The sequence below is a fragment of the Mus pahari genome, chromosome 14 (assembly GCF_900095145.1).
Source record: "Mus pahari chromosome 14, PAHARI_EIJ_v1.1, whole genome shotgun sequence".
NCBI lineage: Eukaryota > Metazoa > Chordata > Mammalia > Rodentia > Muridae > Mus > Mus pahari.
Genome location: NC_034603.1, coordinates 12,105,619 through 12,118,717, shown reverse-complemented (window position 1 = coordinate 12,118,717; position 13,099 = coordinate 12,105,619). Strand labels below are relative to the sequence as shown.

Here is a 13,099-nt window from a genome sequence, read left to right as displayed (position 1 = left end):
CTGAGCCATCTCACCAGCCCCACCACCCCCATTTTAATAGGTAAGAAGATGGGTTAGGAGAGGCTTGGCCAATTGTCTCCCAACAGCTACTAACTATAGCTAATTATGTGGGTTCACTCTGTGAAGCTGTGGTGCCATTGTTCAATGAAAAACTAGTTAGGTATTGCTGTGATGATCTTTCCCCCAAGATGTGATTATTTCTTAGATGTGTGACTTCAAGAACAGGAGGTGAATAGGGTCCCACTGAGCTAGCTAAAGGCTTTAAGAGCAATGACTAAAGTTTCCCAGAAAAGGAACGCTGCCTCAAGGTTGCAAGAAAGAAATTACCCAAGTTCCTGGCTTGATGGCCAACCCTGCAAAGTTTAGATTTCACTGCTGTGTCATGAAGTCTAGCTAGCATGAAGTCTAAGAATTCTGTGTTGGCCAGCTTCCATGGCTGTGCATGTCAATTCCTTGCAGCAAATCTATTACTGGTTTGCTTTTGGAGAGCAATGGTGGATGCAGGAGAGCAGGTTGGGAGGTCAAGCCTCACTCATTCCTCTGTCCAGGGAAAGCCAGTTCCTGCTTAGAGAGTAGGACTCAGGTCCAGAGGCACTGGTTTTGCTGCTGACAGCTCCAATACTGTAAAAGGATCTTCATTGGCTCATGTGTTTGAACACTTGATCCTCAGCTGGTGACCTTGTGGGAGGTTGTGGAACCTTCTGTAGTTGGGACCTTGCTAGAGGGAATAGATCTCTAGGGACCCAGCCTTGACACTGACAGCCTGGCTCTACTTCCTGTCCCATTTCTCCTGATCTATGAAGATGTTCCTGCCACGGCTGTCACAAGCTCCCCTTGCCTGCCATGGCTTCTCTGCCACATCAGACTACATTTCAAACCATGAGCAGAAATAAACATTTTCTCCTTTAGGTTGCTTTCTTTATTGGGTCATTCTGTCACAGACATGAGAAAGCTCATAAACCTCTTGATCTCTTTCACCTCTCACCCAAAGAAGACTCCCACTGAGGTAGAGTAGAGAGATGTGGGAAAGGGCTGACCTGCGCTAACCGATGTCTAGACAAAGGCAGCAGAGACCAAGAACAGGTGATGTGTTTATTGCAGGACATCTGGTCCTGAGAATCAGCCTAGTTCTGGGGCCCCAGTGGAGGTGCTTCGCTCAAAAGCCCAAGCCCAGGGCAGACAGATACAATAAACTCCAAACCAGTTGCACATAAATACAGAGAGACTGGTAAAGGAAGTGGTGGGGCAGGAGCTAAAACATACACACACACATACAAATAACAAACGAATGTGCAGGTTCCTATGCTAATCGAGAAGACGGCAGCGCCTCATCTGCATCCAGCTCTTTCCTTCCTCTGTTTCCATGAGACATCCATCTGCTCAGAAAAGCCCTACTGCCGTTAAATCTGACCTGACCCAGTAGTGTGTGGTCACCTTCCTGGCAGTCCCTGCTATGGTCTCTTGGATTGGCAAATGAGTCAAAGAGAACCAAGATGGCAGGCAAGGTGTGGTGGCATACATCAGAGGCTGAAGCAGGTGGAGCAGGAGTTCAAGGCCAGCTTTGGCTCTGCGCTGTTTGCCTTAGCTACATCAGATCGATCTCAAAAAAAAAGGTCTCCTCCCCCCCCACCAAGAAAAAGAAAACAAACAAAACCCAACAAAGACACAATCGTTCCAAAAACAAAATTACAATTTGTTTCTGTGGTCTTTGCACCTCCCTTCCAATTCTGATGGGTGAACAGCATGTCCCCTGACCAGGAAAAAACAAAAAACAAAAACCAAAAAACCCAACTGAACCACAAGAACATCTTACACACAGGCTATGAGTCATAGTCATAACATATTGCACATGGTGACAGTGTTCCTGAGCCCTCGCACTGCAGATCCCAGACATGGGCTTTTGCTCTAGCAATCTCTTGCCTGTCAATGCTGGTGTCATATACCACGTTAGTTCCCCCACTTTTCTAATATTCCACAGTATGATTACCCTTTAGTATTGGCCAAACTCAAATCTGGGATCTGCTTAACCTCAGCACTAAAAGCAAGTGGTGGAGGGAAGTGAGGGCCAGTTCAAACCTTTGTCTCCTTCAAACAACATTCTCCCACCAGGGGGCAGTAATCCAAGTCCAATAGGTGAACACTTGCTTCCCAGGGGTGGACTCTTGCAAAGCGAGAGCCCGAGAAGTGGTATCCCTTGCTGTTGTTATCCACCAGTTGGTCTCAAGTTGGGTTAATAAAAGATACAGCCTCATGTGGGACAGACAGTGTGGCAATTCAAACTTCTTGCTCTTATGGAATTTTCAAGTATTACAAAATCCCTGACACGGTATGTAAACAAGATGGTTTTTTTTTTTTTTTTTGCAGGATAGAAAGTTAGATTGTTCCAGGAAGCAGCAGCATGTGAAATAGCTAGAAGAATGGAAAGATTTGGGGTTCAAAAACAAAGGGCAAGATAGCCACTTACTGTGCCTTATGGGGTCAGTGCTCGGGCCTAAACACGGGGCCCTGGAGCCCTGGGGGCAGAGCTAGGGAGAGAAAGGAACACAGACAGACGGGTCAGGTGCCCCTTCTTTTTCAGTGGCATAGCTATGAAAAGTAGTCTTTGAGAAGCCGGGGGATGTGTGCAGTTCTCAATGTCCAAGTCTGATATGCTCTATTGGATCCCCCAGCTCAAGGGGATGGTCACAGACAGAGCCATGTCTTTGTCCTCCAGGCACACATGGAAGAGGTTTCCCAGAGAGATGCCGTTGGGTGAGATGTGTCCCTGGATGCTTTGTTCTGTTGGTTTGTTTTTTAAAAAGAGCAAAGACCCGCTCTACTTAAAGGTACTAGGTTCTCTGTCTCACCTGGATGAGCTCGCCTCTTAGGTATTTACTTCCTTTGTCTGGATCTTCCAGGATTCTCCCTGTGGTCCAAATGTGGCCTAGCTGTCAAAACAGCCAGCAGGGAACATGTGGCTGCCGCTGAAGTAGCTGCTTCCGTAGGTGGCTGTAAGGCAGTGCCTGGGTTCAGCCGCTATGGCCATCTGCATGCTAAGGGATGCAGGGACGGGCACAGGACACATATCCAAGGGCTGGAGGGCTGGGTATGGCGTGTGGAGGGATGGACCAGTGTCTCCTGAGAGCAGGGTCCCTGAGCGGTGGGCCTGCAACGAGTCCCGATATGCCAAGCACAAGTCCTGCGCTGGACTCTGGAACTGGGCTAGTGTTGTTGGCGGTGGTTGGCTGAGAGTCGGGTAGGTGGGCGGTTGGAACAGCACTTGGGCGGGAGCTGACGATGAGCCCGGCACCATGGCCAGCGCCTGGCTCTTGACTGCAACGGCATCCTTGAGGACATTGTCATATGCTCTGAAAGGAAAAGGCTCAAGTGAGTTTTGGAGATCAAAGGCCACTAAGTGGGACAGTGCCACACCAGTCAATGATGACACATTATAACACAGTCACAGCTGTCTACCGACTAGACTCATGCCTCAGGTCTCAGCTTGCAGCTCTTTCTGTCTTCAAACCTCTCTGATCCTGTGCAGGATCAGGCGAACTTGTCCCTGCAGCTCCTGAACCTCCACATCATGGCTGTTAAAGCCTCAGCAGGTAATTTGGGTCCCACCTGCTTCTGTTCACTCAGTATCCCAGCACTTGGCAGAGAACCCCCCCTCCGCTACTTTCTTCTGGGCCAGCTCCACCCCCAGTTGGGAGAATCTCTTGCAGCTACAAGCAAACTACCCCTGGGATTTGGAAGCAAGTAATGGCAAGCAATGTGGGCCTGGTGGCTGATACTGGAGTAGCCATCAGCGGTCAAAACAGGTTGTATACTGACTTGGGGACCTTTTTTTGTTTATTTGTTTTGAGTCCTTTCTCTGTGTAGCCCTGGCTGTCCTGGAACTTGGTTGGTCTCGAACTCAGAGATCTGCCTGCCTCTGCCTCCCCAATGCTGGCATTAAAGATGTGCACTGCCATCACCTGGCTTGACTTGGAGACTCTAAAAGTATACAATTGAAGAGTCAGCCTAGGGAGCAGGGCTAACATCTTAGCGTGGGTCTCCAATATCACAGCAAAACTGCTGGCACTGGGACATTGAGAGGTGGCTCTTTGGGGACTGAAGGACTTCTGCTTCTGATACCCAGACCCAGTCACTCAGGCCCGCATACAGAGAAAGTCACTACCTGCTGGTGGAAGAGGGAGGGCTATTCTGTTCTGTCTGCACTCCTCTTGGTAGCCATTATTGGTCTCTTTGGCTGCCAATCTCTATTTTACAGTGTTAGATCTAAAATGACCCACTGACCCCTTAAAAGAGGCTGTGATCTCTTAGTTGAAGCCACTTTGGACCTGCCTGGCTAAGTGATCGTCACTTTTGCAGCTTGCCTGAGAAAAGGAACTTATGAGAGAATGAATTCACCAAAAAGCACACTGGGACTTACATCAGTTAATCCAGATAGGATGGAGCTCAGTCGATAGAGGTCCTTGCCTAGTGCACATGGAGCTTGACCAGTAAATCAATCAACTGGGCATGGTGGCACACACCTAACTGTAACATCAGCACTCAGGATGGAGGGGCAGAAAGATCAGAAGTTCAAGGATAGCCCACTAGCTACATAGTGAGACTGAGTTAGCCTAGGCTATGTGATACCCCGTCTCAATGGCAAAATACAACAATAGGATGAGTGTAGACATGAGTATAGGAGCAGGTGCCCCCAGCCCTGCTCCTCTCCCCCTCCCCCTCCAATCTTAAAAATGCAAAGAGAAACAGCAACTCTCAAAGCCCCATTCTTAGTTTTTTGTTCGTTTGTTTGTTTTTTCAAGACAGGGTTTCTCAATGTAGCCCTGGCTGTCCTGGAACTCACTCTATAGACCAGGCTGTCCTCAAACTCAGAAATCCACCTGCCTCTGCCTCCCAAGTACTGGGATTAAAGGCGTGCGCCACCACTGCCTGCATCCTTAGGTTTTTTTTGAGACAGTTTCACTATTTCTCCTAAGCTGACCTCCAGTTTTTAATCCTCTGGCTTCAGTTTCCCAAGTGTTAAGATTATAGTTGCATGCCGCCACATCCGCTTTCCAAATACCACTTCTGTCAGGGGTCACCCTGCCCATTTTGCCTGCAACAACTTATCTGGGGGAACTATCATCTGTCCCAGACTCAGGAGATCTCCCTCTAACGTTTGTGGACCCCCCCACCTTCAGAGCAAATAGAAAGTCAATATTTCAGGAACGCAGCCAATCAGGAGAGGACTTACACCAGCAGGATTTCGATGCACGTGCTGAGATGCTCCAGGGAGTAGCTTGAGACCCTCTGCAAGTCTCTGGTCCAGTAGGGAGAGAGCTGAAGGCAGATCCTGGAGGCCCCAACACAGGCTGCAGCAACCACAGAAGGCTGGAATTTGTAAAATATATGATCTGAAAGAAAATTCGGAGGGTATTAGTGCTGGAAAGTTGCCCCATGGAGTCTCTTGACTGGTCTACCCAACAGCAGACAAATGAATCTGCTTAAGGGCTATGCAGTGCTGGCTTTTTACAAATGGGATAAGAAACTAGAAAAGATCAGGTGCCATTGTTTGGGCTTCAAGTTTTGGTATTCAGTTTGTGGCTTCTGGCATCACCCTAGAGAGACCAGAAAGCTTTAAGATGCTTGCTGATGGGCTACAAACAGAACCACAAAAATCTTTTCTCTTCTTTTTTTGGTTATTATTGATGGACAGAATCTGGCCAACAGCTGCTTGCATAGAAGCAATGTCCGGTCCTCAGCAGGCCCCAGAAATCGGATGAAAAACAAATGAATGGCTCTGTGAGTCTGATGTTAATAACTTTGTCTAGGCTTACAAAATAATATTAAAGATATTTAAGTCACATCTATTTATATTACTACACAGGCGCACGAAGTGTATAGGACATTTGTACACCTGGCGGTCAGAGGACAACTTGCTAGAGTTAATTTTTTCCTTGTACCAAGTGGGATTTAGGGGTTGACTTCAGCTCCATCTTCCGCTGAACAATCTCACCAGCCCCAGAAATGTTCCGGTTTCTTAAGACCTAGTGGACACCCTTGCACTTTTCTTTTTTTTTAAAAAGATTTATTTATTTCTTATATGTAAGTACACTGTAGCTGTCTTCAGACACTCCAGAAGAGGGCGCCAGATCTCATTACAGATGATGGTGAACCACCATGTGGTTGCTGGGATTTGAACTCAGGACCTTCATAAGAGCAGTCAGTGCTTTTACCCGCTGAGTCATCTCTCCAGTTCCACTCCTGCACTTTTCATGGATGATATTTGGCGTATTACTATTTGCTATCAATTTGCTCATTCAACTTTGAATTACTTCAATTTCTGCCTTTGAAAATAGGGCGGAATAGTTATAGGAAAGCCATAGAGTCAGACGTCCAGGTTCAAATCCTGTGACTGGCATTTGCGGGGGAAGTGATTTCCACTTTTTGATTATACATTTCCTCATTTATAAAATGGGAATGACCGAGACATCTTTGAAAGGGGCCTGTTTTAGTTAGGGTTAGTATTTCTGCGTTGAAGCACCATGAACAAAGCAATTTGGGGATGGAAAGGTTTATGTGACGTACATCCTTAACTCAAAGTCCACTGACAGAAGCCAAGACAGGAACTCAAACAGGGGAGGAACCTGGAAGCAGGAGCTGATGCAGAGGCTATGGAGGAGTGCTGGTTACTGGCTTGCTCCTGATCGGTTGCTAGGTCTCTTTTCTTACAGAACTCAGGACCACCATCCCAGGGATGGCACCACCCACAATAGGCTGGGTCCTCCTATATTAATCACTAATTAAGAAACTTCTTATAGCCCCATCTTATGGAGGTTATCTTCTCAAGAAGGCCCTTTCTAGAAGACACCCCTCTTGAGGCAGCTGATCCCAGCCTCCCATGCCCTCAGCCCACTGGCTCTATGCTCTCACCTTGCAGGGTAACTTCCAGGAAGTAGTGAGCATACTCCTGGAGGCACTCTTTGGTTTTCCGGAGGCAGGTGGTGGGCCAGGCGTGGCAGTGGTGGTCCTTCTGGCTGATGGAGGCCAAGAGGTAGTAGTCCAGAAAGTGGGCGGGCGTGGGCAGGCAAAGGTCCCAGCTGAAAGCCTCCAGGAGCAGAAGTTCTGTGGTCAGCAGCTCCTTCTTGGAGAGGGAGAAGTTTTGGCTGCTCAGGATCCTTGTATTGTTTATCTGCTCCAGTTTGGGCACGCGGTCTTCCCTGTCCTCAAACTTACCTACGGGGAGGCACGAGCACAACTTACTCGAGGAACTGAACCCAGGATAGCAAAATCTCCCCCATGATGTCCGGAGGGTGGTGACAATACGGACAGGAAGGAATGGGTAAGAGAGACTGCCCAGGAATAAAAGGTTGTATTTGCATCTGGAATCCTCAAGCCACCAGGTCCTGCTATATCTCTGTGATGAGATGTCTCAATCTTTCTGTGGCTCCAAATTGCAGGGGAAACTGATGGCTTAATGAGGCTTTTGTTTGTGTCCACAAGAAAATGCAGACGAGTGCTCAGATAGATGCCTAGAACATCAAAGGCACCGGAGAGCAGTCCGGAGCAGCTTTTAGGTTCCCACATTCTCTGTCTGGCCATCACCAGTCCAGGCAGAGCCATACAGCCTTGCAAGTCTGACCCCATCTTTCTAGGTGTGGAAGAGGCTGTCCACAGCTCCCCACTGTCCTCCATGGACCTCCTATTCTAACCATGTCAGTTTTAGTTTGGGTTGCCTTGGAAACAAGGTTGCTTAGAAGGTGATTTCAGAAAAAGACTGGCAAACTGGGGGAGGCAAGAGGGAAAGGAAGGGATCCCTAAAAGAATCATTAAGAGGTGCAGCGGTGGACAACTGGAGCCTGACCATATACAAAGGAATTCTGAGAAACGGTTAAAAATATAGGCTTTAGACCTTGGGTTATACCCGCAACTGGGTATAACCATATAACAGCCATAAGCAGGGGCTTCTCTGGCACTGAGGGTCAAGACTAGAAGCTATTGGGGAATGTGATAGGTCCACTTGCTGAGGCTCTGTGGGGTAGAGGCCTCCGGACTAGGCACTGCTTTCTCAGGATACCACGTCACATCTGGTAGTGGATCCCATCTGTCTTAGGGTGTTACTGCTGTGAGCAGACACCATGACCAAGGCAACGCTTATAAAGGACAACATTTAATTGGGGCTGGCTTATAGGTTCAGAGGTTCAGTCCATTCTCATCAAGGTGGGAGCATGGCAGCATCTAGGCAGGCACAGTGCAGGCAGAGCTGAGAGTTCTACATGTTTCATCTGAAGGCTGCTAGTGGAAGACTCACTTCCAGCCAGCGAGGACTAGGGTATTAAAGCCCACACCCACAGTGACACACCTACTCCAGCAAGGCCACACCTCTTAGTAGCGCCACTCCCTGGGCCAAGCATATTCAAACCATGACACTATCATTGGAGGTTCTTTGAAAGCACTACGTCTCCTGGCTTTGTCTGCAGAACTCTGTAGCCCAGAAAACCCTTCTCCATCCCCCCTCTTCACTCAGCCAAGCTTGATGTATCCTTCACTTCCAAGTCACCGCCTTGGGTAAGCCTGCCCTAACTGAGCCACTTGAGGGTCAGCCTGGGCTCGGTCACCTGTGATCTCCATGCAGCCTCATAGGGTGCAGAGCAGCTGCTGAGCGCCGTGTGTTGCGAGGGGCACAGATGCCTTTGCATACCTGCTCATGGCTGTGGCCATTGACTCTCGGACCCCATTACTCACCAGACTCTCTGGAAAGATTAGAAGCACCCGCCCGAGGCTTCTCTGCAGACACTCCCATTCTAAATGAAAGGATGCTGGGGCAAAGTGAAATGAATCTCTGGGCATCCTGGGATCTGTCTTATTAGGGAGCCAGCAACAGCCCTGACAGCTAGGTGGAGATGAGGGGGTAAGTGGATATATACACAGCAGGGCGAACACAGAGACAACTCTTTCTGGTCAGGGTCAATCTCCTTCCAGAGCGCAGCTTGCTGCTGCAACCGGGATGCCCGCAGAGGGTGTGGCCTCCATGGAGAGCTGGCGTGTGGGGTAAGCACGAACTGTCCAAGCAGGGAAAAGCTTCTCTAAGGCTACAGTCAGTCCCTCACTGGCATGTGATACTCATATTCAGTTCCCCTCCTCCTCACCCAAGGATGTGGTCCTCTGGACCCAGGACCCTCCTCCTTTTTAAAATGCTCTCACTCATCCTGCCTTTCAAAGTTTAGTTAAAAATTCGTGTTAACATCACCACCGCCCGATTCTAAGACCTCCTGTAGGTGGATAAATGAGTGGATGGGCGGTTCTTCTCTCTTGCACTGGAACTATACTAGTTGCAGTTTCTCCAGGGAGTTTAAATCCCCTATGTTTTTCTTCAATAACAATATATAAATTTAACTTTTTTTTTTTTTTTTTTTAAAGATTTATTTATTTATCTGAATACATTGTAGCTGTCTTCACACACACCAGAAGAGGGCATTGGATCCCACTGCAGATGGTTGTGAGCCACCATGTGGTTGCTGGGAATTGAACTCAGGACCTCTGGAAGAGCAGTCAGTGCTCAGTGCTCTTAAACACTAAGTCATCTCTCCAGCCCCTTAAATTATTTTAAAAGAATTTTTAACCAGTTTTTTTTTTCTTCTTTTTCCTTGTTTCATGTATTTTGAGACATGGTCTTATTATAGAGTTCTGGCTAGCCTCAAACTCACAGAGATCCACCCATCTCTGCTTCCTGGGTGCTGAGATTAAAGGCATGTATAATCACACCCTGCTTCTTAGTAATTTTAATTGTGTGTGTGTGTGTGTGTGTGTGTGTGAGAGAGAGAGAGAGAGAGAGAGAGAGAGAGAGAGAGAGAGAGAGAGAACCCATGACTGCAGGGGCTCTCATGGGCCAAAGAGTATCAGCTCCCCTGAAGCTGCAGTTAAAGGTGGTTGTGGGTCCTGGGAGCCAGTCTTCTGCCAATAACATCACAAGTTCTTACCTACTGAGCCATCTTTCCAGCTCTTGACCCCCGCCCTTTAAAACAAGTCAATTCAGTAATTATAAGAGTGCAATAGACAAGACAATATATTTTAAATAAATCACTTAAAAAGCAACAATTTTGCCCCCAAATTGCCCAGCTTTCCCTGAACCTTGTACAGAATTGAGCTAACCTTTGTCACATATACTAAACCAAACCCCCCTCCCCCAATTTGGTGCCAGTGGTTGGATTCCCATCCTCATACATGCAAGGAAGTGCTCTCTACCACTGAGCCACACCCTGATCCCCATGAGTTGTTTTTTTTGGGGGGGGTGGGGTGGGGTGGGGTGGGGTATGGTGGGTATCAGGAACATAAAGTGGCAGAGTAAAGTTCCTAGCCCAGGCAGACTGTACACTGTGCTGAGGGAGGCCCCCGAGACTGCAGCAATCCTCTATCTGGAGGCACCAGCTGATGTGTTCAATCAGATTAGTTTCCTCTGCCCCCCTCCCCCTTTTCAAACCTTTCAGAACCTTGCTTCCAGGCCTCAGAGGATTAACCCCCCAAAGGAGGGGGTCACAGCTTATAGAGAAGGGAGATCCCTTCTCTGGCTCCTTCTACTCCCCATACATACAGAGGAGGCCTCTTGGGGGGGGGGGCTCCACATTGCAGGCTGCAGCCAGGCAGGGCTGGGCCTGAATCCTCAATGAGTTTGCTCTGTTGCTAGTGGCATGAAACCCTCCAGGCTGTTCTTTTGTTTATGACCAGGAATATACCCCACGTGGAAAGAGAACGAGCCTGCAGAACGGAAAGTGCTTCTCCAGCACCCAGCGCACACAACGGCCACCATGTCTCTCCATGCTGGGCTCTCTCCAGGGCTCCAAACACAGATGATGAGAGATGTGGTCTTCAGCCCCAGAAGGCCTCCAGAGTCCCTGCTCCTCTTTGTTATCCACAGTGACTTCAGCTTCCACATTGTTTCCTAACACACACACACACACACACACACACACACACACACACACACACTTAGCAGCCAGGAAGGGCTGTGTGAGTTTCCTAGCTTTGCACGCGCCCAGCAGACATCTCCTCCCCTCCTCCCACATCTTAAGCGGTCTAGCCCTTTGTCTCCAGTGCTGCCACCAGCCACCAGCCAGCACCATTCTATTTAGCTGCTTCCTCTTTGTGGGCAAAATGCACAGGAGACTTGTCTGTAAGTCTTCGGGGCTGCACCCAGAGAGATGCTAGGACACAAGCGGGGGGGGGGGGGTCAGACAAAGGCCAGTCTTCCTTGGCAAACTTTGAATTTTGAAAGTCTTTTAATCAATAGAAATCAGAGAAATGAAGAACACACACAGCTCTTCAACACCCCCCCCCGCACCCCCCTTTTCCAGCTGCAGACAGTTGCTTCACACTCCATTTCTGTGTGTTGTATATAAATACTGGCTTTGCAAGTCCCCAGCACCCCAATATCTCTTCCTGAGAATATCTTCCTACACACAGTAAGAAATTAGTAGCACTAGTTCGCCACCCTGAACCAAACATCCTATCTTTTGTTCTTGAGACAGGGTCTCATGTAGCCCAGGATAGCCTCAAATTCACTATGTGACTGAGACTGACTTTGAATTCTGGTCCTCTTGCCTCTACCTCCAAAGTGCTGGGACAGAAGCCTGCCGGCAATAACATTCTTATGTTCAGTCTGTATTTGACTGCTCCAGGGATTCTGAAACGCATTTTCTATCCCAGTGCCAAACTAGGTTCACACAGTGAGTCTAAAATCGTTTTGGTCTTATTTCTTAGTGCTTTGGGAACATAGAGTCCAGCTATCTTTTAAAATGTTCCCCATTCTTATTGGCTGGACTGCTTCCTTTACAGTGTGCAGGAAAAGCACAGAGGTGATGTCCAGTCCCCCATGCTGAGTCACGTTGGGATTTACAGATATGGTCGATGTATGTCAGCCCCAGACAGGCCAGGTTCTATTTCCTAGCTAAGGTGAGAACATGGGTTCTTTCTAAAGATTGCTCCCTCTCCCCGTGAGATTCGCAAGTAACCCGGTGATACCCAGAGACAGAACGCCCCGTTCTCCAACAACTCTGTTTCACAAGCTTGTCATCTGCGGATGATACTTTCCTGAATAAATTATTACTCCGGAATGGAAAAGGATGTTTTGCAAGAGCTGTGATTGCACAGTTTTTTCCTTTTAATTTTCTCCTTGTCTCAGCTTTAATGGCTAAGAGTCCTTTTGACATCTTGTTTGTTTGTTTGTTTGTTTGTTTGAGACAAGGTTTCCCTGTGTAGCCCTGGTGTACTGGAACACACTTGGTTAGGCCAGGCTGGCCTCGAACTATAGAGGTCTGTTTTGCCTCTGCCTCCTGAGGGCTGGGGTTAAAGGCGGGTGCTGCCACCTTCCCAATACTAGAAGCAACCATGGACTTACGGAAGAACTTACAATGTCTCCCAGCAACCAGGTATGTAAGCAAAGTACTTTCTATGCTCCATTTGCACACTTAGCACACTTAGCTACACTTAGCCTGGGTTGGCTTAAAGTCCCCTTAAAGACACTTATCTTGTATGTAAGAATGTTTTGTATATCACATGCATGCCTGTTAGGAGAGGGCATTGGATTCCTTGGAACTGGAATGATAGATGGCTGTCGTGATGGTTTGTATATGCTCGGCCCAGGGAGTGACACTATTAGGAAGTGGAGCCCTGTTGGGTAGGTGTGTCACTGTGGGCGTGGGCTTTAATATCTTCACCCTAGCTGCCTGGAAGTCAGCCTTCTCCTAGCAGCCTTCAGATGACGATGTGGAACTCTCAGCTCCTCCTGTACCATGCCTTCCTGGATGCTGCCACCTTGATGGTAATGGACTGAACCTCTCTGAACCTGTGAGCCAGCACCAATTAAATGTTGTCCTTCTAAGAGTTGCCTCGGTCATGGTGTCTGTTCACAGCAGCAAAACCTTAACTAAAACAGTTGTAAACTCCCATTGTAGTGGCTATTCCTGGTTGTCAACTTGACTATATTTGAAATGAACTACAATCCAGAATTGGAAGGCTCACCAGTGAACCTAATTTGGAAGCTGGGAGATAGAAGTTTCTGATCTGGATCTTGGTATGGAGATCTTGAGACACAGTGGTGATTGAATCCAGAAGATTAAGACAGGGAGAT

The 13,099-nt window shown here is 48.1% G+C and overlaps 1 protein-coding gene across 1 annotated transcript in view; it reads right to left on the bottom strand.

Moving 5' to 3' along the window:
• Nucleotides 1-1,675: 1,675 nt before the first annotated feature.
• The window catches only part of Ccnjl (cyclin J like), a 58,805-nt gene continuing 47,381 nt past the window's right edge, over nt 1,676-13,099 (bottom strand). Inside the window, exons 4-6 of the mRNA XM_021212906.1 lie at nt 6,907-7,209; nt 5,228-5,387; nt 1,676-3,347 (exon numbers count right to left, since the gene is read on the bottom strand). Coding sequence (XP_021068565.1) covers nt 2,924-3,347; nt 5,228-5,387; nt 6,907-7,209 — 887 coding nt within the window. The 3' untranslated portion in view covers nt 1,676-2,923. The remainder of the gene's footprint in view (nt 3,348-5,227; nt 5,388-6,906; nt 7,210-13,099) is intronic.